At 35.8% G+C, this 25,728-nt stretch overlaps 1 protein-coding gene across 1 annotated transcript in view; it reads left to right on the top strand.

Moving 5' to 3' along the window:
• LOC149800378 (uncharacterized) overlaps positions 1-21,644 on the top strand; it is a 43,322-nt gene extending 21,678 nt beyond the window's left edge. The window contains exons 4-6 of the mRNA XM_089957226.1: positions 15,448-15,540; positions 16,248-16,430; positions 19,465-21,644. Of these exons, the coding sequence (XP_089813352.1) occupies positions 15,448-15,540; positions 16,248-16,264 (110 nt within the window). The 3' untranslated portion in view covers positions 16,265-16,430; positions 19,465-21,644. The remainder of the gene's footprint in view (positions 1-15,447; positions 15,541-16,247; positions 16,431-19,464) is intronic.
• The last annotated feature ends 4,084 nt before the right edge of the window (positions 21,645-25,728 follow it).

A 25,728-nucleotide genomic window follows, 5' to 3' on the forward strand; every position in this document is an offset into this window, starting at 1 on the left:
TTCATGAGAGTATTTGGATTAGCCGAGGAAACGCTACCAAATTTCAAATTTCCCGATTATGACATTGATAAAATGAGAAAATCCGTCACTGATACCATCGATGATTTATTTCCGAAATTACACGCCGCGTGGACTAAAAAAATACAATCAGAATCAATTCTCAAACACAATAATGATCAAACGGAAGGGGGACGGCATATCTCGCCGGGTATCGTCAGTATAACGGAGGTTATCGCGATTTATCTTCACGCGGACGTCGTTGAAGGTAGCTATAACGCAGATGCGTCTGTGTCAGAGCAGGTGCAGCAGGGATTTATCTTATATTCGTTTTCACCTAGCGCCTCTCCGGGATTTTGATAATAAAGGAGCCAGTAAATCCGTTTTACCTGCGATGCCACAATCGATTATTATCGAAGATAAATTTCAAACTGACGGACCAGAATGGAAATTTACTTGATATACGCGAGGAAACTCTTAGTATCAATTTGTTGGTGAGATCGTAAAAAATAGAATCGAAGATTCTTAAGATTTTCAAAATCTGCCCGTCAGAGAAAAATGACCAAAAAATTAAATAAAAACCAGGAAAAGTTTCAAAATTAGTAAAATTTCTTAATTTTGATGGGGTAAATACCCGTCAAATTGAGTAATTTATATAATTTAGTAAATTTGTTGGGGTAAATACCCGTTAAATTGAGTAATTTATATAATTTTATGTTTTTGATGGGGTAAATGGTAGTCAGAAACAAGAAAATTGCACAATTTCAGTAAATAAATTAATTCAGTAAATAAATAAAAAAAAATAATAAAAATCAGGAAATTAAGAAATTTGTGTAATTTTATGTTTTTGATGGGGTAAATACCCGTCAAATTGAGCAATTTACATAATTTCGTGAATCTGCTGGGGTAAATACCCGTCAAATTGTGCAATTTATATAATTTCGTAAATTTGTTGGGGTAAATGGTAGTCAGAAACAAGAAAATTGCACAATTTCAGTAAAATGAATAAAAAAAAATAATAAAAATCAGAAATTTTGGGGTTTTTTTGTGGCAAGAATCAGGAATCCTCAGAATCTTCGATTCTAATTCTAATTTTGAGAATCTTAAGAATCTTCGTTTCTAATTTTACTCTCATCAACCAGCTTTTTTAGCTGCCTGACGCGCGAGCTGGTAATTTTTCTTGACTCATACTCGTCTGATAAACTCGACCTTACTTTTTCTACCAGCGTTGATAATTTAACAAAATCCTCGATTTGATCATCGCTGACGGTCGCAAGTGATTGATACATCGCAATCTGGATTTTCTTTATAAACTTGTATTCAGATGGTAGCGTGTACCTGTATTCGAGTTTTCCTTGGACGATTGTCTCAAATTCGGACCAGATTTTACCTGCGTCCAAATCAGAAGATAAATTTACATTTTTATTTTTTAAATCCTCGATGGCTTCGATGATGTTATTTATATTCTCCTCGTTCATTTATATTTATATTTGTAATCTTCAATTTAATTTTAGAAAATCCTGAGATTTTTAATCGGATATTATCGGAATATAGTAAAATTCGAACCATTCGCCGAATTTGTAGGAAAACGTCGCGTTGATTATTTTTTCTGTCGCACGTTGCACCGATGCTGGATTAATACTAAAATACCTTGCAGCGGCACTCATCGACGTGAATACAATTTCCTCGCTTGTTTCTCGATTTACTGATTTAACCGCCTTAGATGGTCGCCGTACGCCACCGGTATTACCAAATTTGGCATTTTCACTTGGAGTTACCGCGCGAAGATTGAATATCTTGTTGTTAAGCTTATCTCCGTCGATGTGGTCGATAACAAGACCGACTTTTATTGGTCCGTGAAAACATTCAAATACAAACTTATGACAAAAATAACTTGCGCATCTTCGTTTTTTGTTTTTGTTAATGGTAAAAATAAGATAACCTGAATTACAAACCTTACCGACCCGATTCTTTGTTCTAATATTTCTAACGATACCATCGGACGACGCCTCGTATCCAGTGATCATTGGGTGAGATTTAAACTCGTGTGTCATTGTTGATTCAGGAATCTCTGATTTCAGGTTCATATATGATAATCTATATGTCTAAATCGTTATTAGCTTGAAATCGATTAATATAATCTTCTTCGCATGTTATCACGGACGAGGATTTTTTTTCGTAATACCGACGCAATTCTCGATAATTCTTTCCTCCACAAGCCAAACACAACCGAGTTTTCCCTCGCGTGCCAACTTGACAAACTAAACATCGCTGTGGTCCTTTGCTACCATGCCGAATCGCATGTATGTGAGCGCTGCAATAATCGCCTCTGCAGGATTTGTCACAATTATTTGTTGAACCGATTAGTATCCATTTGCAATGCATTATAATTTAAACATATGCCTAAAATATAATCATGGACGCATTTGATCTTGATGAGGCAGAATATATTATACCTGAAGTTGACCGAGCGAAAAAAGAATTCTTCGACGATGGAGCGGTTCACACTTGGTCGACCTGGAAAACGAATTCTGTTGATGCTACGATGAATCTGGAGCGAGCTAAGAAAATAATCGAGCACATAAAAACCGAACACAAAGAAGAGCGATTTAACTTTGGAATAAAATTTATCGCACAAATGCCTGACGATACCTGGATTATTCGCGATAAACGAGATCCAGTGCGTGGCGGTAAGAAAAACGTTATTCTCGATACAAATTCTAAGCCTGGGTTGTTACTTGGAATCGATGGCCCTTATTATGCTAGATCCTATCCAGCTAGTGCAGTCGTTTATGGAATTTATCGGCTAAATAATAATCCGGATGTGAAAAATCTACCCGCGATGAAAGAATCACCAATGATAAATTGCGTGGCTGAGCGTGTTATCGAGCACATGAAAAACGCTCGACGTGGATCTGGTTTAACACAATTAAGGCTAGATAAAATTAACGCGTGGGCAAGGACCGTTGCTAATGGTGCATCTGTGGACGATGTAGCTGTGTTGAGTAAAAATCTTAAATTTCCAATTACGGTGAAAACATTATCGGGAGAAATATTATACTCGTCGCCGTATAGATCTCGAGGAGCGCCAATCGAGATTGTCGATCACAATTTCCACGCGTGGTCACCATCGGTGATGATATTTCCGCGGGAACGCATGGTCAAATTTTATCCTATAGATGCCGCGAAAGATAATTCCGATTCCATGTTCAGATTTATCAAAAAATTAAGTGCATCTGATCCAATATCAATATGGTTATTCTCGAGTGAAGAAAGATATGATCAGTTTATTTTGCCATGTGGCGATATTTACAGAGACGAAATATTACACGAGTCGATGAGAAAACTTGCGGTGAAATATTCGTCGAATCCCGACCAGTTGCTAACGAATTGCTTTACAGTTCCGTCTGTGGCCGCTCACGCTGCTAGAGAGAAAAACTCGTGGAAGCCTACGAGAAACGAATATCTCGCTGATATTCAACTTAGCTGTATCGAATACGGCCATGGTGGTTTGTGGAATACCAAATACGATTTCGAAGATATGATCTCCGTTGACATGAGCGCGTGTTATCCTGGAAGTTTCCTTGGATATGGCAATTGTGCCGATTATTTTGCTAAATTCGGCCATCCTACCAGCGAGATGACAAGAGTAGCAATTAACGGACCGTTGCCTGATTTTATCATGACAGGATTCACTTGTGTTACGTCGTTCGAGTTTGCTGAAAATTTACATAAAATTTGCTATATTTGGTTCCGCAGACATTTATCTCAGCGCCGTTGGGTTCCTACGGTATTATTGAGATATATGCTAGATTCGTCGATGTTAGTATCGTTGACGGTGAGCGAGGCGATTATATCCTACAGAAAACAGACCAACGTGTGGCTACCGACATACTGTGTTAACGCGAAAGATATCGGAAGAAAAATAATTGGTAAATTTACTCAAGGTGGATCCGTTGATCACAAACATCGACACGCTAGGTTGTTTATCAACGATGCGGAGATGGATTTTATAATCGCCGATACGGTATCACGAGGAATATTTTGTAACAGAGAGAATATTATTATTGATGGAGCAAAGTTAGGTACCGTAATTAGCTATCTCGATGGAGAATCAGCGCAATATACGCATTTGCGATCATCGATGCTCGCCTATGTAAGTATAAATTTACTCTCGATGATAAATAAATTTTCTGATATCGCAGTAAGGGTCGCGATGGATTCGTTTTATATAGATAAAAAATACCAAGATAGGTTGGAAAATTTAATCACCGATGGTAGCTCATGGGGAACCTGGAGAATAAAAAACGAGGATATCCTAGATTATTGTGAAGACGCCGATGTCGAAGATTGCGATGAATTTCATCAAGGTAAATTTGGAGAATCTTCGGCGGCCGCATCTGCGTTCGATCCAGTTTCACGCAGCAAATTTGTTTACCTAAATGGGCCTGGCGGTAGCGGTAAAACAACGCGAGTAATAAACTTATTTGCGAACTCCGATATGATCGTATTGACTCTGACACATAGATTAGCGCGAGAAATAAAGCAGCGCGGTGTTAATTCTTGCACGTATCATAGCTATTTCAAATACAGCGGTGGATCATGGGACTCGGCACGCATGGGCGATAAATATATCAACAAGATCATAATATTTGATGAGATTTGCACGGTGAATTTAGATATATTAAAATTGATATTAGCTTGGCTGGGAGGGAAAAATACCGCCGTAATAATGTGCGGCGATCATGGCCAACCTAACCCTATCGATGGTGAATCGCCTCACGAATGGCTCAGAAGTTTCGTTGACTATTACGAGGAAATCGACGCTGATTATAGATCGACAGATATTTTGTTGACCGAGTTTAAAAAATTAATTCGATTACAACCAAACAAGATTCAATGTGACGTCATGAGGAAAATAATCGACGAGACTCCGATGAGCAATTTTCTAAATTTGTGGCGTCCTGATCATCTGATCGTTGCTAGTAGAAAAATTATTCGTGATATTATTCAGGAAATGTTATTCAAGCTGCATTGTGAGAAATTTCCAACGCTGCAGGTACTGTTATGCTATAGGCCCGCTAATACTAGGCGACAAAATATCAACGTTACTTTGCCATGTGGAAAGGAAAAAAACTTGGTCCTGAATGATATTATCTTTGTTGATATCAACCTTATTAATGAAGCGTTAAATGCAGAAAAATCACCGTGGAAATTAGGTTACGCAACAACGATACACTCGTCGCAAGGATTGACCGTAGATGGACAAGTTTGGATCGTCGATGATAGAATTTCTTGGTCAAATCTAGTATATTTGGCCGTATCGAGAGTAAGAAAATTATCTCAACTAGGACGAATTCGAGTAAATTACATTAGTGACGCTGGCGGTAGTTGAGTATCTTCGGGGACTATTTGTAATTCTTCTTTGGTAAATCCGCGTTGTGGCGCTAACGAATCTAGGATATAAATCGCTGGTCTTCCTGACGATCTTGTTACGGCGGATATTTTGTGAGTTGTGACGCTCCAGGTTGGGTCGGTCGCTCTTTTTCTGCCTCCTTCAGCCTCGCCTTCTTTATATAAATATCTGACTGTGACGCTACCTAGTACAGGTTGAATTGTGGAATTTCGCTTTAGGGGTATATTCGATTTTGTGATTGCAATTGCGGGTTTCATTGCTATTGTTCGAGTCGTCTCATTATTCAGCGCGTTGATTACATGAGGCAATCTTGATACCCAATCGTGAGATCGATTATCTTGAATAAATTCACGCGCGTATTGGTATCCAAATAATCGTTCTGCGAGCGTTTTGTTGAATCTTTCGACGATAGCTTGATTGTGATGAACACCTACAATACCGCGACGGATTTTCACATTATTTTTTTTCATCAATGAAGTAACCGCGCCAAGAAATTCTCGACCTGGATCAACCTGGAGAAGATTCGGCCATGTTAACGGGGATCGTTAATAAATTTCGTTAAATGCCTTTGCAATTTCCGTTGCTGTTTTATTCAATAATGGCTCTGCTTCTTTATATCTGCTAGCGATATCGACGATGGCCAGAACATATTTATATGTGACTCCGTCGACGGTATCGTGAGGAAGAAACATAAGATCCGCTTGATGGACCTCATTAGGGACACTGACGGTGAAACTCGCGTATGGTATTTTTTTAGGTGGAGGGAGATATATTTGCCAAATTGCCTGTTTTGATAACCACGATTCAGCGACGGATTGTTTTACTTTAGCGGCTTTAGCGAGTTTGGCAATCGCTGATTTTCCTCGCCAGAATCCTCGCGGAGAATAATATATTTGTTCCATATTATTTACCAGCACCGAATACTAATTTACCTTTCATCGCGCCTTTTACCAGCCAAGTTGCCAATTTTTCTTTGAAACTTTTATTAGGAATCGCGTCTAATGCGTGAATTAGCTTGATATCAGCAAGATGCCTTTGTTGTAAATCTCCGCTGCGATATGCGAGATCGTGGTAGTAACAAGCTTTATCGATAGCGTTTACCGGATTTTCGCCTTGATATGGTTGGTCATTATCGTCGAGTCTGATATCAAGTCTCGTTCCGGGTCCACAATAATTGTATCCTGGTAGATGCTTCTCTCCGGGATATTTTGCCCAGGGTAATCCAGGTAGATTTGTCAAGGAGGCTGCGTTATCTCCTCCGGTTCTTCTACCTTTTTTTTTACAAACCTGAACTTGCGCGTCTTACAAACTTCACATTCTTCTGCAATTGCATTCCTGTTGTTGCGTGTAACGATTTCGGTTGGATTTATCGTAGCTGTGTGTGTGCGACACTTAACACAATATAGATCCATGTATTTTAGTAACATGAATGTAATTGATTTTTCAGCCACGAAACGACGCGAACAAGTGAAACATCATGCGGTATTACCGAATTCGATCAGAATGATAATCATTGGACCATCGGGATCTGGTAAAACGCAATTGTTATTGAATTTGATCATGCGATGGCTAAAATGGGACAAGTTGTATTTGGTTGCACCATCCGTGGACGATCAACGTTGTTATCAAGTGTTAAAGGAATTTAGCGACAATACCGACGAAGGCACAATCGAATTCATCACAGACATCAATGAAGCTCCAACCGTGGAGAATTTGGACGGTGATATTAATAATCTTGTTGTTTTCGATAACGTTATGCTGGACAAGCAGACCAACCCGGCTAGGATATTCTCGCGTGGCAGACACAAGAACACCGATGTTATTTACGTAACACAGAGATATACGCAGATTCCCAAGGTGATTAGGGACAATTGTAATATTTTATCGGTGTTCAATGGCGTAGACACGCACACGTTGAGAAATATCCATCAGACCTGGTGCAACGGCGACATGGATATAAACAAATTCAAAAATTTGTTCAGCCGCGCTCAGGCAACGCCACATGGTTTCATCACGATCAATCTTCATGATCCACGCAGTCGGTATCGAATTGGTCTTGATCAAATTTATTCATGAAAAAGCAGCCCCACCATGCAGCAAAAAAAAATAACACAAAAAATTATTCCCTGACATTTATTTTTCCTGTCCTGGACGCTATATTTACTAACACACACGGCGCGACCACCCGATGCACTCGGTCTGAAATGCATGAAAATTAGCTCCCGTAGAAGGCTTTATTTCTGCTTTCTGAGGCTTCTACGGAGAAAGTTCGCGTAGGAAGGTTTATTTTGGCTGGAAACGCTGGTCTGTTCAACTTCCCTGCTGCTTTACCTGCACAAACTATATATTGGTAACGTTTATACTATTTATCAGTGGCCAAGCCAGGAATGCATGCAGACAAACACACAAAATGTAGGAAAATATGAGGTTTTAAATTTGTTGGTTATCCTCAAAGAAAATTAGCCTAGCTGCAATATACATATCTGTTAATCAAATACATGTGCTTGTTATCATATACACATACCTAAGGTTACATACAGTTCTGTATCAAATGGTAACTAAGCTGATCTTTTTTCATAAAGTGCTGGCTTTAATTTGTCTTAGTTATCCTTCAGTTTCCATAATATTTCCAAAACTCCTTCAGACAAATTAGTGAAAGCATTATACTGTACTTAGAAGGGACAAAAAACCCATTTTATGACAGATGCATAAAATGTTCATGTAAGACAGTTATCATTTATTGCATTCATCCTTAAGATAAGATATGAAAAAAGTTTGTATCAAGTAGACATCTTCGTTAAATTTATCAAATAGAATGAATGTCAGAAATATGTGGGGAAACAAAATGAAAAAAATGAAAATAAACTTTAATAATTATGACCAGTTTTTGTTTACAAATGAATGCCATACTATTTACATGTTTAGCATACATGTATGAACAATGAAATACAAGGGTTATGACATGTATGTTATTTATTCATTTGCAGGTTTATTTGGTAGGAATAACATGGCATTGTATATTGACAATACAAAACAAGATATACCAGAAAATGTCTGATTATTTGAATGACAAATTTATTTACCCTGAATTCAATGCTGATCTCTGTCAGTGACTGTTCTTGGCATAAAGAATGAATTTCATGAGAAAAAAAGACTTTGTCACCTTTTGGGTGAATCTGTAATCAAGCACCTGCAGAGGAGTGACATTTTTACATTGAAGTATGATGCTAGGCTTGTAAATAATGGTTAGTCAGGAAGGAGTCGAACATTGATGTTATTTGTAGTACAGATGAATGAAAGTATTTTGTGTAGAAAAAATGAATTTTTCACTTGCAATAATGACTGAGAAACACAGTAAGATTAGGTTGTGATATTTTTGTGTAAAAGTGTTTTCTAGTGGTATATGAAACAAACCACACATCTTTATTTTCTCCATTAATCGTCTGATACAGTGAATGTAATATGCCTATCATGGCATCATATAGCTATGGCATGCTTATGAAAGGTCTGTTACACTACAGGCTTTCTTTTTTGAAAGATGCATCTTTCTTTGTAATAAAATATGATTTATTATATGCAAACATAAGAAAGGGGGAGATTATGCAAAGTAACTTTGAACTGTTAGTAGAAGTAACATTTATCACAAACTCAGAAACAGACGTTGATCATTAGAGATTATGCATTTATTGTTTTGCAATAATCTTATGGAATTTGTCTACTGAAAAATTTTGATATAAAATTTTGGTACTGCTTTTCATTTAGATTTAGTAAACAAGTAAATTGCTGCTTAGCAATTCATTTTCTATTTAAAAAGAATTCATATAATTAATTTGGTTTTTGACTGGCTATTAGTGTGCTTTTCATATTTTCGTATTATTCTAGTTTTTTAGACCAATGTGGTCATTATTAACATATATGAATTTAAAGCTTCAAACATTTTAATAAGTTGAAAGTCAATAAAGCCAGCATTGCTGCAATATTCAAACTGAACTTAGTGACAAAATTTGTGATAACCTTAGAATTAATATAAAAGGTTCACAATAAACAGGAACTAATGGAGACTTACATCCTTTGAAGCCAAGACCTCATCCACCTTCAGTTCTGAATTGATAAAGTAGTTCTATAAAGCCATTAAAATAAAGAGCCACATATTAATAGCAATCAGTGCAATTAGAGATACATTTTATAGCCTTGGCAAACACAATGCTTGACATCTTTGGGCAACATACAAGACATGATATGAGAGATTTTATAGCTTTGGCAAATACATTGCTTGACATCTTTGGGCAACATACAAGACATGATATGATGTATTTTATAGCCTTGGCAAACACATGGCTTGATATCCTTGGGCAACATACAAGACATGATATGAGAGATTTTATAGCTTTGGCAAATACATGGCTTGACATCTTTGGGCAACATACAAGACATGATATGATGTATTTTATAGCCTTGGCAAACACATGGCTTGATATCTTTGGGCAACATACAAGACATGATATGAGAGATTTTATAGCCTTGGCAAATACATGGCTTGACATCTTTGGGCAACATACAAGACATGATATGATGTATTTTATAGCCTTGGCAAACACATGGCTTGATATCTTTGGGCAACATACAAGACATGATATGAGAGATTTTATAGCCTTGGCAAATACATGGCTTGACATCTTTGGACAACATACAAGACATGATATGATGGATTTTATAGCCTTGGCTAATACATGGCTTGACATCTTTGGACAACATACAGGACATGATATGATGGATTTTATAGCCTTGGCAAACACATGGCTTGACATCTTTGGGTAACATACAAGACATGATATGGATTTTATAGCCTTGGCAAACACATGGCTTGATATCTTTGGGTAACATACAAGACATGATATGAGAGATTTTATAGCTTTGTCAAATACATGGCTTGACATCTTTGGGCAATATACGAGACATGATATGATGTATTTTATAGCCTTGGCAAACACATGGCTTGATATCTTTGGGCAACATACAAGACATGAGATGAGAGATTTTATAGCCTTGGCAAATACATGGCTTGACATCTTTGGACAACATACAAGACATGATATGATGGATTTTATAGCCTTGGCAAACACATGGCTTGACATCTTTGGGTAACATACAAGACATGATATGGATTTTATAGCCTTGGCAAACACATGGCTTGATATCTTTGGGTAACATAAAAGACATGATATGATGGATTTTATAACCTTGGCAAACACATGGCTTGACATCTTTGGGCAACATACAAGACATGATATGATGGATTGTATAGCCTTGGCAAACACATGGCTTGACATCTTTGGGCAACATACAAGACATGATATGATGGATTGTATAGCCTTGGCAAACACATGGCTTGACATCTTTGGGCAACATACAAGACATGATATGATGGATTTTATAGCCTTGGCAAACACATGGCTTGACATCTTTGGGTAACATACAAGACATGATATGGAATTTATAGCCTTGGCAAACACATGGCTTGATATCTTTGGGCAACATACAAGACATGATATGAGAGATTTTATAGCTTTGGCAAATACATGGCTTGACATCTTTGGGTAACATACAAGACATGATATGGATTTTATAGCCTTGGCAAACACATGGCTTGATATCTTTGGGTAACATAAAAGACATGATATGATGGATTTTATAACCTTGGCAAACACATGGCTTGACATCTTTGGGCAACATACAAGACATGATATGATGGATTGTATAGCCTTGGCAAACACATGGCTTGACATCTTTGGGCAACATACAAGACATGATATGATGGATTGTATAGCCTTGGCAAACACATGGCTTGACATCTTTGGGCAACATACAAGACATGATATGATGGATTGTATAGCCTTGGCAAACACATGGCTTGACATCTTTGGGCAACATACAAGACATATGCTATATTTTATAGCCATAGCAAACATGGCTTGACATCTTTGGGCAACATACAAGACACTATTGATATATATGATGTGTACAGTAGACGTTAAACAAGGAAAACAAAATTATATGAACATGAAGAAATTCCAATTATATTAAAGCTAAAATAGGGGTAGTTTATTATACAGTAAATACAGTTTTATCTACCACAGATACCCAGTTTACAACTAAATCTAAGTAATAATTGACATTTCATTTGAACTGCAAAAGATGATGATAATGAAAAGATGGATGTCCAGAAGTTATTAGCTCCTATTGTATTATGGAGAAGTGAAAACAAATTCCCCCATTTTCACTTACTAACTGGACCCGCCTTTTGTCTGTGCTGTGTATATATATATATATATATATATATATATATATATATATATATATATATATATATATATATATATATATATATATATATATATATATATATATATATATATATATATATATCTTGAGGCATTTAACCTTGCATTTTTATTGCTTTTAGTTCAGCTTCAGAGTCTAAAGTTTCTTCATGTGACTTTAAGCTTCGTTTTGGTTGTCAAAGATTAGTACCCTTTGTGGCGACTCTAGCCATAATTTCAATAATTTCACATTGTTGGCCTAATTGCTAAACCCAATATAAATATACATTTGGTCCGTGTTCTTTGACAACAGACTATTTTAGTTGTGTTCACATCAACTTCTTAGAAAGGACAGTCATATCACATTGTAATAGGTATGTGATTAAACTGATGAACAATAGTTGCTTGCTATTTGGGAACAGTTTCACATTGTGTTGTATGGATTGAAAAGATATACTGTACCAACGAAATTGTATATGCATCAACTGAAAATAACACATATATGTTTATCTCCAATTGAAAATATTTGATATGCTTTTTGATCAACCACCTGTTTATGTGGCAATTTAAACTTGCTAAATGATCAAATGTGCAATTCTAATTTTTATGCTGTTGGTTATAGAATGCAGCATCTCATACTTTGTAGAGTTTGTATAAATGCAATAAGTCTGTGTTAAACATAAACACATCTTGTTCCTGAGAAAATGTGTCACATGGATATTATATTTCGGTCAAAAGTACTAAACCTAGGAAGGTGAAGTAGAGGTTTTTGTTTGGATAGAAATTTGTATATTTGATTGTGCTGGAATATGTGAAATAGAGGCCGACCGAAATTCGGTTTCGGTGCTGAAAGTTGGCAAATGGCCTATTTCGGCATAGTTTCTGTTGCGGCCGAAGCCAAAAAGTTAGCTTTCGGTTTGCTTTCGGTTTCGGCCGAAACTGATATTGACTTTCGGTCATCAGCTGAAGATCTATCTTAACTTACACAATGCAACGCTAGTGCTACGTCTCTTACTCTGCTTGTCGGCCGGTCAGTCGGCACTAGGCAATTCTAGGCACTGTTGCATTTCAGTCTACTCGCGTGCTGAATACAGAGATTTCGAAGTCTGACAGTATTGATAATTTCAGTTAGTTAAACTGTAGCGAATTAATCTGTGTGAAGTAGAAAATTGAAGTTAATAATAAACGGAATAGTTAACCACCGCAATGAATGTCGAAAAATGCAGTATGGGATTACTTCACAAAAAGAATGCAACAAACTGTTATCACTTAGCAGCGATAAACCAAGATTTCAGGCAGTTTCAGGCTTGAATGGTCATCTGGCCAGCTGCCACAAGGAGCTCCATGGTACGTATCTCAAGAGGTCCATGAACGACGGAGCAGAACGTGCCTCGAAAAAGATGATGATGGAAGAGAAAGCGACTAAACATGTATTAACACATTTTGTGCAGACGTCCTTGACATCAATGGTCGAGAGCAGAATGGTCTGGCCTGATGATCACATTGCAGTTCAGAGAATTGATAAGTGCATCATGGACTTGATCGTTGTCGATATGTTACCCTGCTCAGTTATTGAAGTTTAGCATTGCATCATGACCCAGGTCTATTTAATAAATCTTGTGTTCGGCAGCTTCGGTTTATCTTTCGGTTTCGGTTTCGGCCGAAGATGTAGTCAAAGTGCGGTTTTGGCTTCGGTTTCGGCTGAAAGTCAATTTATAACTTTCGGTCTGGTTTCGTTTTCGGCCAAAACCGGAAATTTAGTTTCGGTCAGCCTCTAATGTGAAACAAACAATTTAAATGTGACAGTGAGAATTAAAAAATAAATCACAACAGCTTTTGCTCTTTTTATCTAAATAGCACAAAGAAACCTTCTAACATTTACGTGTTATTTCTTTTAGTTTGTTTATCAGCAGCGTCTCTCTCTCGTACACACACATTAAAATTACTATCATTAAGTATGTTATATTTTGTGAACCAAATAACAACATTATTCTCAGGTTTATCTGCTCAGAAGTCTATTTGTCCTTTTGCACAATACCCATATATGAATGTGTTTTAATCAGTAAGTCTTTGGATATTAAACAGCATTATGTTTAAAAGAGCATTAATAGCAATATGCAACTGTCTCCTCTAGCTTATCCAACAGGTCAGTTCCACATGGTATAATGGATGTTCACTATTACTTAATGATATTGCTGTGACTTTCTAATTGGCGCAATAAAAATAATTCCATTCACTATGACTCTTGAAATGGACACTCATGATTAGCACTGTATCTGATTTGTGATGGAAATAGCATGGACTGATTAAATTTCACCATGGAAACGAGGAATCCATAATCCACAATGTGCGTACTGTAGTTGGCCCTAAATGAACATGATGATGCTCACACATCCAGTATGGCCTTCACAGTTGCCATCTTGAAAATCTTGTTATCACTCCTTCTAGCTGGAAAGTTGTATCAACATGCAGTTTTAACTTATAATGTAAATTTAGTCATAAATGAAAATGGTGATGATGCAACCTGCAATATGGCCTCTACATTTTGACTTCTTTCCTAGATGTCCTGGACTTCTTACGGTGTCTAGTTGCCTGTTTATCCCACATGGAAAGTCATATTAACAAGATGTATCTATCAGAAGACTTTGTATGATGTATTTTTGATCTTAATTGTGTATTATTAATCCTAATATAAAATTGTGCCAATCTGATATCGAAAGCAGTGAATTTGAAAATTTTGTTATTGCTGCAGAATAACACATATTGTTTGAACACTCACCAGTTTAAAGGAAGAAATGGCATTGTCTTTCGTCATGGAAATTCTTTCTGGTCATTAGAATATCAGTCCCTTCAAAGGACTTTTGTTTTATGTAAAGCAGTATCTATTGTTGCAGAAAATGACACTTTTACAAGTACAGTCAACTCATGTTAGAATAACAATATTTTAACAGGAGTTACCTGACTTGGAAATGTAAAATCATTTTTCAGAAATCATATCTAATGTATGTTTTGTGATAGTTATGCAGTTTTGCAAAACTTCTGCTTTGAGTATTGATTATTGTCCAGGATTTTTGTGCCACCCTTGAGGGAACAAACTTGACCACCATGATACAGTAATATTGTAATCCACATAGAGAAGGAAAGTGCAACTCCTCCAGGGCTTCAGCTGAATAAATGTTTTTTTTTTTTTTAAGCCACACTTTATGATATAAATAAGTATATAAAACGAGGTTGTCGGCCAGATGCTTGCCACGAATCATAGGTTGCTCATGTCTGATGTAAAGGTTAAAGGGACCCTAGACACAAAATTATTTTAAAGTAAAGCATAATTTTTATTTTTGCTGTCTACTCCTGAATCTTGTTATCTTAGTTGAATTCTTTTAACCAACATGTCGGTCCAAGGCCCAAAGTGTTGTATTCAGTTTTCCGATCACTGGATGGGTAAACATAGTAGCTTAGCTGGTATACTAATAATACAAGGGTTATGGATTCGATGCCCATCCTTTCCAGCCTGGACCCTCTGCCTCATTGTGTTCTTGGTAAAGGTACTAAGCTCTCGTTTCCTCATCATAATTCAGCCAATAATGTGTTAAAAGTGTCATTAAAACCAAATAAAAATAAAACATAGGACAACTATCATAATGTAGCGTTATGACCTTTGTATATCTTAAAAATGCTGTAATTGCAAAAATATCATGTAATCATTTTTTTCAGGGCTGCAGAAAGATACATGTAGCCCATGTTTTTCACATAATGCTGATGATCAGACAAAGGAAGAAACATCAAAGGAGGACTCCATTGATAGAGGTACATTTTAATCTCTTGTTAAAAAGATCATGTATTGCCTTTAAAAATGTACAGTAGTCCTTCACTGTAAATTCTCTCAATTTACTGCTCTCTCACTTAAGACAATGGTATGGTCAGAGAGCCATCATATTGATTAAATTACGTTGTAATATTGCTGCTTGAATTGTTTCATTGTAGATATTGAGTCATGAACACCATTTATAATGTGATTTTTTAAATGTTGGCTATCGAAAACCATTTAGAATGTGATGTCATGTCTTTATTAGTTTTTGTGCTCTATTATTACAGTCTTGTTAGAACATTCCTGAGTACAGTGTACCCTCATTTATAATGTGGTTCACTGTTATGGTTCTTATGAACAGCATGCCTAAAAGGGGTGCTGTATTTAGACCTTTGTATGAATTACACAATTACCATTCCTCATTAAACTTTGATAAACACCAAAGCCATACTTGGAATATCCTCAGCTTGTTTTACCTTCATTATATAGTGTAATCATGGCAGCAAGCTGCTGTAATATTTTGGAAAAGTCATCTCACTCATTGATGTATTCCAGTTAGTCAATTTTGTTGTCATATTTAAGCTCTCTGGTAACATTTATAAGCAGTATAAAATGCAAATGCTTTGTTGTACACCTGTGACCAATTTAACAGTACAGCTACTGAGTAGGTTAATGGTTGGTATATAATTAATATTTTTGTTTTCAGGAATTTGGGATTCATAAAGTCCATATAGCAGTTATGTGTTTCTTTTGTGTGCCTTGATGAAAATTTGAGTTCCAGTTTCCATAACAGCAACAGCAACAACAATAATAAACCACAATAACACATGGTTTACTTAGACTTGTGTAGATGAAGGTAAAAAAAATCAGGATGCCTGTCCATTCATAGGTATGTGTAAAATTATATACTCAGTGATTCACTAAGTTTGTTGAGTACCAGAAAGCTAGATAATGAATGCCAAGCAAGAATAAAAATTTAACAAAGCCAATTTTCAGAGCCCCCATGCTAAGATAAAGCATACCCAGTCTTTGTTTTTTATTTAGAACGATATATCATGATATTTTTATGAATGATATCAGATATTTATGTATTTTAATTAATATATCATGATATTTTTATGAATGATATCAGACATTGATATATTTAATTATGATGGCAGATCACAGTCTTTGTTCTTTTGCAATTGGACTCAACTTATAAATAAGGATATATGGTAACTAACAACTAAATAATCAGCATATAATCCCACTTTTTCAAAACTCATTTTAATTTATCATGTCCAAAGTGATACTGTTACAGGCATTTAATGTATATTTTTGCTTGATCTTTCTTCTGTGATTGAGGGTAGCCATATTGCCCTACGTGACTAGCGTCATGTAATGTCTGCACGATTTTATTATTTATAAAGGGTAAGCAAGATGCTTATTAAAATTTAAGTTCATGGCCTGAACAAGTTTATGAATTTGATCATATGAAATGACGAACATCTTGGGCATTCTGTTGTGTCTTAGGTCAAGTGAAATTAAATGTCTTCATCCCTGTTTTAAGTTCAGTCATAGGAATCATTTAAATTAAAAATTGGAATGACAAAGTGCTTATTGACTTTTTGGTCTGAAACACTGATTTGGGATTATTATGAATTCAATCAAAAACATTTTGGATTTATTATTGTGATACATCAAGATTGCTGGTACATAAATATATTCAGGACTGTTGGTACATAAACAGAGATGCTCCCAGTGCACACGATCATGTGATTTGCACAAAATTCATATGAACTTGCGCACTTGGAAACAGTGATACACGAGAACTTTTCCAAATTAGTTTCAAATCGTGCTTATGGAAGTGTACTCTGCACATTATACACATGTATTCGACCATTCACCCTTAAAGTGTTTGTTGCAATATAAGCCAAGCCAGTAGAAAAATATTTTAGCCTTGTCGGAATGCATCTTTTTTCATAACACATCTAGTTTCTTCAGCTCGACATGATTTGTTGTTAAACTGAATTTGATTGACAGATTGGGTCCAATAACATGCATTCTGTCAGAGTCTGAACCTTGCGTCAAGGAAGTTTTACAAATCAACATTTATAATATTTGGGTCATCTTTATATGATGATTTCGCTAGGCAAATACTGACTTGTTTTAGTGGTGAAGGCAATTTATTGATAATGTTGTGAAGTGTACCAAATAATTGGAGCTGGGAAAGTGTTAATGGAGATACCAATGAATGAGTTTGAGCCAAACATGGTATTAAATACCAGGTTAGTGTACATTCTGAATGGGCAGAAACATACAGCATTTCGGTAACTCCACGTTTCAGCAGTGTTTCTAAATTAAATGTAGAAACGCAGACTAACAAGCTGAATTAAAATACAGATAATTTGAAAATAGAGTGAATTTCGTTTTTCTTCTCTAATGACAGTTTAGCACTGTGGGATCATGTGCTACAAAATGTTTAGCCCTAGCGAGAAGGTTAAGATAAATCTAATAAATATGAATCTAAATTTGAAATAAAGAAGGAAAGCTATTTATTTTATCAAAATGCTTCTGTATGGATAAGTAGACTACTACATTAAAAGACTTAAATCCTCATACAGTATTTTGGAATAGTACATCTGGCACAGTCATCTGCAGCAAAGTGCTAATTCAAACAAGTTAAACATTTGTGAATTATCTTATTTTGGAGCAGAAGTATCCAAAAGGCAATATCTGTGAACTGTGGAAAATTGTACATAACAAACATAAAGAAAAGTTTTCAAACTTCTTTCAGCTGACAAAGCTAACTATGTATATACCCCTTAAAACAGCAGACTGTAAAAGGGGTTCTCAAGTACAGAACAATACTCGTGCACAGTTAAGGAACAGATTAAGTTCAGAAACAATCAGTAGATTACAGGAAGAGAGAAAAGGAAAAAGAACTAAAACTTTTATTGCATCAAACAACGTGTTTATACAGCAAAACATAAATATTAATGCAAATACAGGTTGTTAGTACTTGCACAAAAATGGAAACAATATACTTACTAGTAAATACCCACAATAAACCACTTTGATGGACACTTCACTTTGTAGTGGATTATATTTAATTTACCCATGATATTTTAAAATCCAAATAACTAGATATAAGCTTTGTTTACTGAATACTAGCATAATACATAAATACAATACATATCATATACACATTTTTGAATGGGAATAGTGGCATAAATATGTAAAAATATTTGAATTGACAGTATCTTCGTGTACAGCAGAAATCTTATGTGTCCAACATTTCCTCTAGATTATAATATTTTTTTTAATATGCATGCTTATAAGACGACATCCACTTAGCCTGAATCCAGTTTTCAGTAAACGGTAGACTTATAAGCAGTTACATATGGTAATCATAATAATCTGTGATTCCTAACCAAGTTGGTAATTGCTTTTTCTATATATTATTAATGCATGAGATTGTGTAACGGTCTGATATCAGTAATGGCTAAAGCCCCAGATGGCCGGGTGGTCTAAAGTGCCACTTTTACCGACTCACCTCTCTCCACATAGATTCAAGTATCAGGCCCTGCCAATGTGGGTATTTTGAGAAACCTTGCCAGTAGCTTCCCATGGGTTGGTGGTTCTTACCGGGAATTTCCTGGGTTCTTCCTCCACCAGCTATACTGGCTGCCATGTTTAGTTTATCATGTGCTGAGAAATGGTGTTAAATCCCAAGAAACAGCCACAACATGTCATTATTGCAGTGAATTTAAAGATACATTTTGCATTATTACCAGTGATTTCTATTCTCCAGATTATCGACAACTCAGCAAATGCATGAACTTTGGTAAAGACTTGTTGATAATAATCTAAGAAGAAAAAAAATCAGTCAATGGTAATAACTTCCCAATACAGTTAACACCTTTTATCTTTCTTGCTTCCAGAGAACAGCCACACTATTTTAATAGGACAGCCATGGGTGGCCTCATCCAACAGTATTGATTTTTCCGTAAGTCAGCAGCAGCAACTGATACAAAATGTCCTGGCAAATGGAATTTCAGCACAAAATCAAAATCCTGTGTTCACTACCCAGTAAAAATCAAATGAAGATGGAAGTATTAGAATCACATCAACAACAACGAAATTGAAAGTGATGACTTAAAGGTCAAGACAGAACAGGAGGGTGTTAATGAGAACTTTATCAAGGGAGATAACTCATCTATACCTCCAATATTGATTAAAATGGAACCAAATGATGATATAGAAATACATGAACATTCGGAGTTTAATCTTTTTCCAACAGGTAAAGTTACCATATCTAACATGTGTACTACAAGAGGGTCTGTTTCAAAGAGTCCATAAATCCCTTTAGAAACATTCAAAAGAGGCAGATGAAAACAAAGTCATAACACATAGAACAGACTTCTGAGGTTGTCAGCTTGCTTGAAAATGCATAATAGTTCCACTAACTCTAACAGAGTTTACATGGGTATACAGTAAAACTTTGATTCTTATTTAAATTTACAGCCAAACAGTTATGAGACTGCCACACTTGTTTCAGACCAGTCTAATATGTATGTAGTTCATACAAAACAGAACATGAATGTCCGATTTTCCATTGAAGATGGTTGCTTGTTATATATGTGCCAGACATGTGACCGTGACCTTTCTATTCATGCAAGCTTGAATCGGCACATGCTAACTCACAACATGGTCAAGCCACTCAGGTACTTGTTCTGCGGAAAGTTTTACATCAGAAGGTATCAAGTTCAGGAACTTATCTAGAAGCACCACAAAGGCTATGACCCCAAAAGTATTATTCTCGTTTGCTTCCAAAGATATAAAGAATTTTGAGCTCAAAAAATATGCCATCTTCCCAAATAGATTCTTCTTCATTGTCAGCATCCCGCTTAAATTTATCAGAACAATCGTTTTCCTTGGATGAATTTTCAGTTGAGGAAAACCAGTTTCAGGAGTCAAAATGTGGTCATTTTCAAACAAGGGCTGAAGTTAATGTCCAGGAGTTTAGTTCACATTCTGACCAGTTTCACTTTCCACTATAAAAAAGCGAGCGTGTGTTAGATGCAGCAGAAGAGAAAGCATCAAGTCAATTCATGTTAGCTCCTCCCATATTGAAGAAACAGGACATGTCTTAATATCATCTCAACCAGTCATATTCTGAGGATCAGCAACATGCGGATGATTCAGCTGATGATAACATATGTGCTCTTTGGCAAAGCATTTTGAACCACTTACATTGGCATCATGTAACTTTTAATGTGTTGCTATCACACAAGAGCCTACAGTCAGACTTTTATTTATGTTATCATTGTTTCAATAGATTTATTTAAGTGATAAAAAAGATTTATTAAAATACAAATGATCATGATGATATTTGTATGTAACTTATTATCTAAAATGAATTATAATTCAACTGAAAAATTGTTAAAAAGCTACCTGGTATTTGTGACTTTATTTACTCTTTCTGATAGGTAATAAATTATCGACAACACACGCTGCAAATCTTGAATGAAGTTAAGCCCACCAATTGTATCCAGATAGAACAGAAACATGTACAAGACATACAAGACATGTAAGTAGTGGAGTACACTGTATTTTAAATTTCATGATATGTGTAAACATTTAGCAGTGAATCAATTGACAATCAATTTGTAACTTTTATATGGAATAGCAAATATTTGAGATTTATTCATACAGATATATTTCTGTATTGATTTTTGCTTCATTTCACCATTCTTTAACCGGGTTTGATTACTGAAACTGGTACATGCAAGGACTAGTGATTAACCATTAAACGTGGGTTTTCCTTTGGGTTCTCCGGTTTCATTTCATGATACAAGCTACCTAATGCCTCTTCCTGTACTTTCAAAATACTTTGACGATGGGTTGTTAGAACTTGAAGAAAAATTAGTTTGCAATAATAATATTAAATAATTTGTTAGGAATCATTGTATATGTAAGTTTATTTATAGGAGCATTATTATTTAAGTGTTATGTTCATTTCTTACAATGTAAATGAATTGTGTTTATATCTCTGTTTGTCAGAAATATAGTCATTATTTTAGTCTTGAACAAAATACCACAATACTATATCCAGCATAAAGCTTTAACATTGTTATTTTTATTTCCCTTGATGCACGTATACAGCAAAATCTACCCATTAGAATGACCTTTATGAATTGAACTAATTGTCAATTAACCATAGCAATATTTAAATATGTTTGTGCTGTCATGCTGTTGTTCCAGGTAAAACTATGAAAATGTTCTTGAAGTTGGAATGTGTCCATATGCCATGTACACCCTTGCCTATAGTAAATCTAGCTAAAGCTGACAGATCAATAATAGTCACAGTCAGCAGTTTTTGAAACAGAAGCATAAATCTCACTGAGATACATATCATCATCAGGATTTCGTTTCTATCACAATTCTTTTCATAATATTTTCCATATACAGAGCTTTAGTGTCATGCCTGTAAATGACATGATATAAATATCACCTGTTACTGACATGAAATAGATATTACTGTCACAGTGACTGACATGGCCTAAGTGTCATCGATATCTGAAATGACACTAGTAACACCTCTTATTAATAAAACATAGACATTTCCTGAAATTTACAAGGTAAATGTATCATCTGTTATTGACAAAACAAAGGCATTAACTGTGATTGAGAAGATATCAATATAACCTCTGCTTGATACAACATTTGTCTCACCTGACTGAAAAGACAAAGTATCACCTGCGATTTAAAAGACATGGCTATAACTTGTTATTCGCAAGATGTAAGTATCACCTGTGATTGATAAGACAGTGGGATCAACCGTTATTAACACGACACAGGTACACATTAGACATGATGGCAAATCACAGGTATTACCTTGAATGGACAATAATTGGATATCACCTAACAGACAAAACGTCAGCAGAACCTGTCATTTACAAGACGAGGATCACTGGTTACTGGCAAGTTATAAGTATCATCTGTGATGGACAAAGCATCACCTGCGATTGACAAGACATGGGTATTACTTATGATTGATGAGACATATACATTACCAACAAAAGTATGAAGATAGACTTGCGTCTTGAATGGAACAATCTCATTGGCCCTAATTTAAGCCTTACTTAAAATTGACCAGTCAAATGTCATAAGTCAAGATCAAGTCTGAGTTTTCTCTGACCTTTCCCACCATGTCTGAGATATTTGGATAGTTATTTTGGGGTGTGAGGTCAGGGCATACATTGTTTTAAAAACATGGACTTTACTGAAACCATGCAGTAGCAGCACTTTAAACACAGGCTAGCGTAATTAAGTGATATTTTATTGATTCCTTCATGACGGATGTCAGTAAGCAGAAAATATATCTTCCCATTTGTAATTATCTAAACCAGGGGTCTCAAACTCAGACCACCCTGAGGGCCGCATGAGGGGATTTTCAATGGCTCAAGGGCCGCACCACCTTTGTTATCTCTCATGACACCTTGTGACGTCAGTCGTTTTGCGGGCCACAGGATACGGCTTGGCGGGCCGCGTGTTTGAGATCCCAACGCTATAGTCTTATAGCGAAACATGCTCTTACTGAATCTTCGCTGCACTGACTAACATTGGTAAAGAAACTTCTTTGTTTGCATAATGCTGATTTAAGTTGCATAACTTTATCCTTTCTAATTTTTCCCGCTTAAGCGTCATATTTCTCACGGTGCATTGTTTCGTAGTGCCGACGCACTTTATACTCCTTCGGAACAGCTATCGTTCGTTGACAAACGAGACACTGAATTTTATCGCTGACCTCAGTGACAAAATATAAATCCTCCCATTTGACTTGAAAAACTCTTTTCATCCGCGAGTTTTCTTTTTTCGAAGCAGAAGACATTTATACAGGCTTTTATGTTATAAAAATGCAGCAAAATCAACTTTATAATTCAACATCAACTCGATCACTTTACTAAAAAACCGGAACCGAAAGTCCGAATTAAGGGTGACAATTAATAGAAAGACTACGAATAAATAAGTCAGAGTTTCTTATGGTTAAAATGGCGCTAACGTTAAAGTTCAAAAGGCGGCGAGAGAAAAAGAAATAAATGAATAGTCAATTTTTTGAAAATCTTAAAATGCGTCGCGGGCCGCACAGTATGCCCTTGCGGGTCGCATGCGGCCCACGTGCCGCGTGTTTGAGACTCCTGATCTAAACTAATGGTGCCTCTTTCAAAAGCTACTGCTTGAGCCAAATTTGTGGTGTTACAAACTGGACACTGAATTTTACCATTTCCGTCACCGCATAGTCAAATGGAACAAGTTTATTATTGACATGATAATGTGATCCAGACAATCTATGCCAGGAAAAGGAAGACTGTAATCAAATAAATATCATATTCAGGAAGTGATTGAATATGAATAGAAATTACTCAAAATTGAGTATGAAGAGAAGTATACGAAAAGAAATGACTCATAATTGAGTATGAATAGAAGTATACGAAAGAAACGACTCACAATTGAGTATGAAACGAAGAATATGAAAAGAAAAGACACGCCTTGACAGGAGATTTATGGATACCAATTGTTGTTGTAGTCGTTTTGGGGTTACGCCATTTCTCAGCACCTTTGATGTTGTCCAAGACCAAAACTTGCTGGATACTAGTCAATACTTTGCTTAGATCTTGGTGGATTGAGAAGAAATCATCTACTTTCCATTCGACAAATTTGACAATGTTATCACCGCTGCGTAGGTGAAAGTCGATGTCCATTTAAGAGTGTACTCGGTGTTGAAACCTTTAATAGACCGCGGCCTTCACGTTGTTACCGATATGTGCATGTTCATCGATGAACCTATATGCTATCACCATCACAGCTAAGATCAACTATCAGGAAGGGGTACAAATGAACCTCCCGAAGAGTTTTGCCAGTAACGGTCCTACATATTATCTACCAGTACTGAGACAATGAAGGACACATTTATATCAAAATCATGGTGCAAACATTGATAATTATTAGACGTTCTAGGTAATTAGTGAAGTTTGACGTGCTGAAAGAAACCTTGGTCAGGATGAAAATGTCCATGTCAAGGTCAAAGTAAAAACAATCATTAGTCAACCCTGGGAGAAAGTGTATCATATCCTCTACGAGACAAGAGTACGACGTCACAAATCAAATCTTCAGTATAAAAAGGAGATTTACAAGAAAGAAAGATCATTTTCATCGAAAACATTCACCTTGAAAGATGAATTTAGATGCAGCAAAAATATATGATGGTTCATACTATCAAAGCTGAATACAAAAGGCTAGTATGCTGTACCCTGTGACGAGAGATTAAAGCAGTATGGTGCCGGGTATTCAATATCTTACAAATCAATACGAAAACACAAGTTCTTTTTAATTCCCCTGAACTAGTCGACAGCTGAGTAACGTATGATATTACACGAATTATATATTGTTATCCCAAGTTCATCTATCAATGTGTTCAGTTATATTTGTGGGAGGAGCAGGCCCTGGATTTTGTAAACTTCACAAAGGTTTTCTCTAAATTTAAGATATCTCATTATTTTTCCTTCGATACTTCAAGCAATATTAGTAATTTGGACAGTGGTAAGGATGAAAACAACTTTTAATTTTAACATTTAACACATGGAACAGTTCTTATTTATTCTTGAAAAATAAGAGTTGAGAAAATGTGACAATTGGAATTAAGGTAATGCCTGCTCAAAGTTACATTAAGAAAAAAAAAAAAAACATTGCTTTCAACGAAGCAAGAATAAAGATAATTAAAGAACAATATTTGAGAACGAATCTTTCAAAAGTTTAATGAAACTGGCTCATGATCCCAAAATATTTAGAAACAAGACAAACTCACACCATATAATTTCGTACCATTCAGACTTCAAGCTATTCTTTTAAATATTCCTTTGATGATCGATCCTTGAACACTGATTCAGGATTCAATATCTCCCTATATATTATTTGGTCACCTGACACCCTGGAGTTTAATGCACGGGATACAATATATGTGCTACAAACATACTATCGCATTATGTTTCCCAGAAAATCATAATTGTGTACAGCTTTAACGTTTACATTATTTGGATTAAAACAAGAACAAAATAGAATAGGCACTTTTTGGGGTGTGGACGCAGCAAATACTAGTTATGTACGCTTACTAATAAAAGAAAACAAAACCACAACAAAAGGAC

This window comes from Sinohyriopsis cumingii, chromosome 5, assembly GCF_028554795.1.
Source record: "Sinohyriopsis cumingii isolate HCF-2022 chromosome 5, ASM2855479v2, whole genome shotgun sequence".
Lineage (NCBI taxonomy): Eukaryota > Metazoa > Mollusca > Bivalvia > Unionida > Unionidae > Sinohyriopsis > Sinohyriopsis cumingii.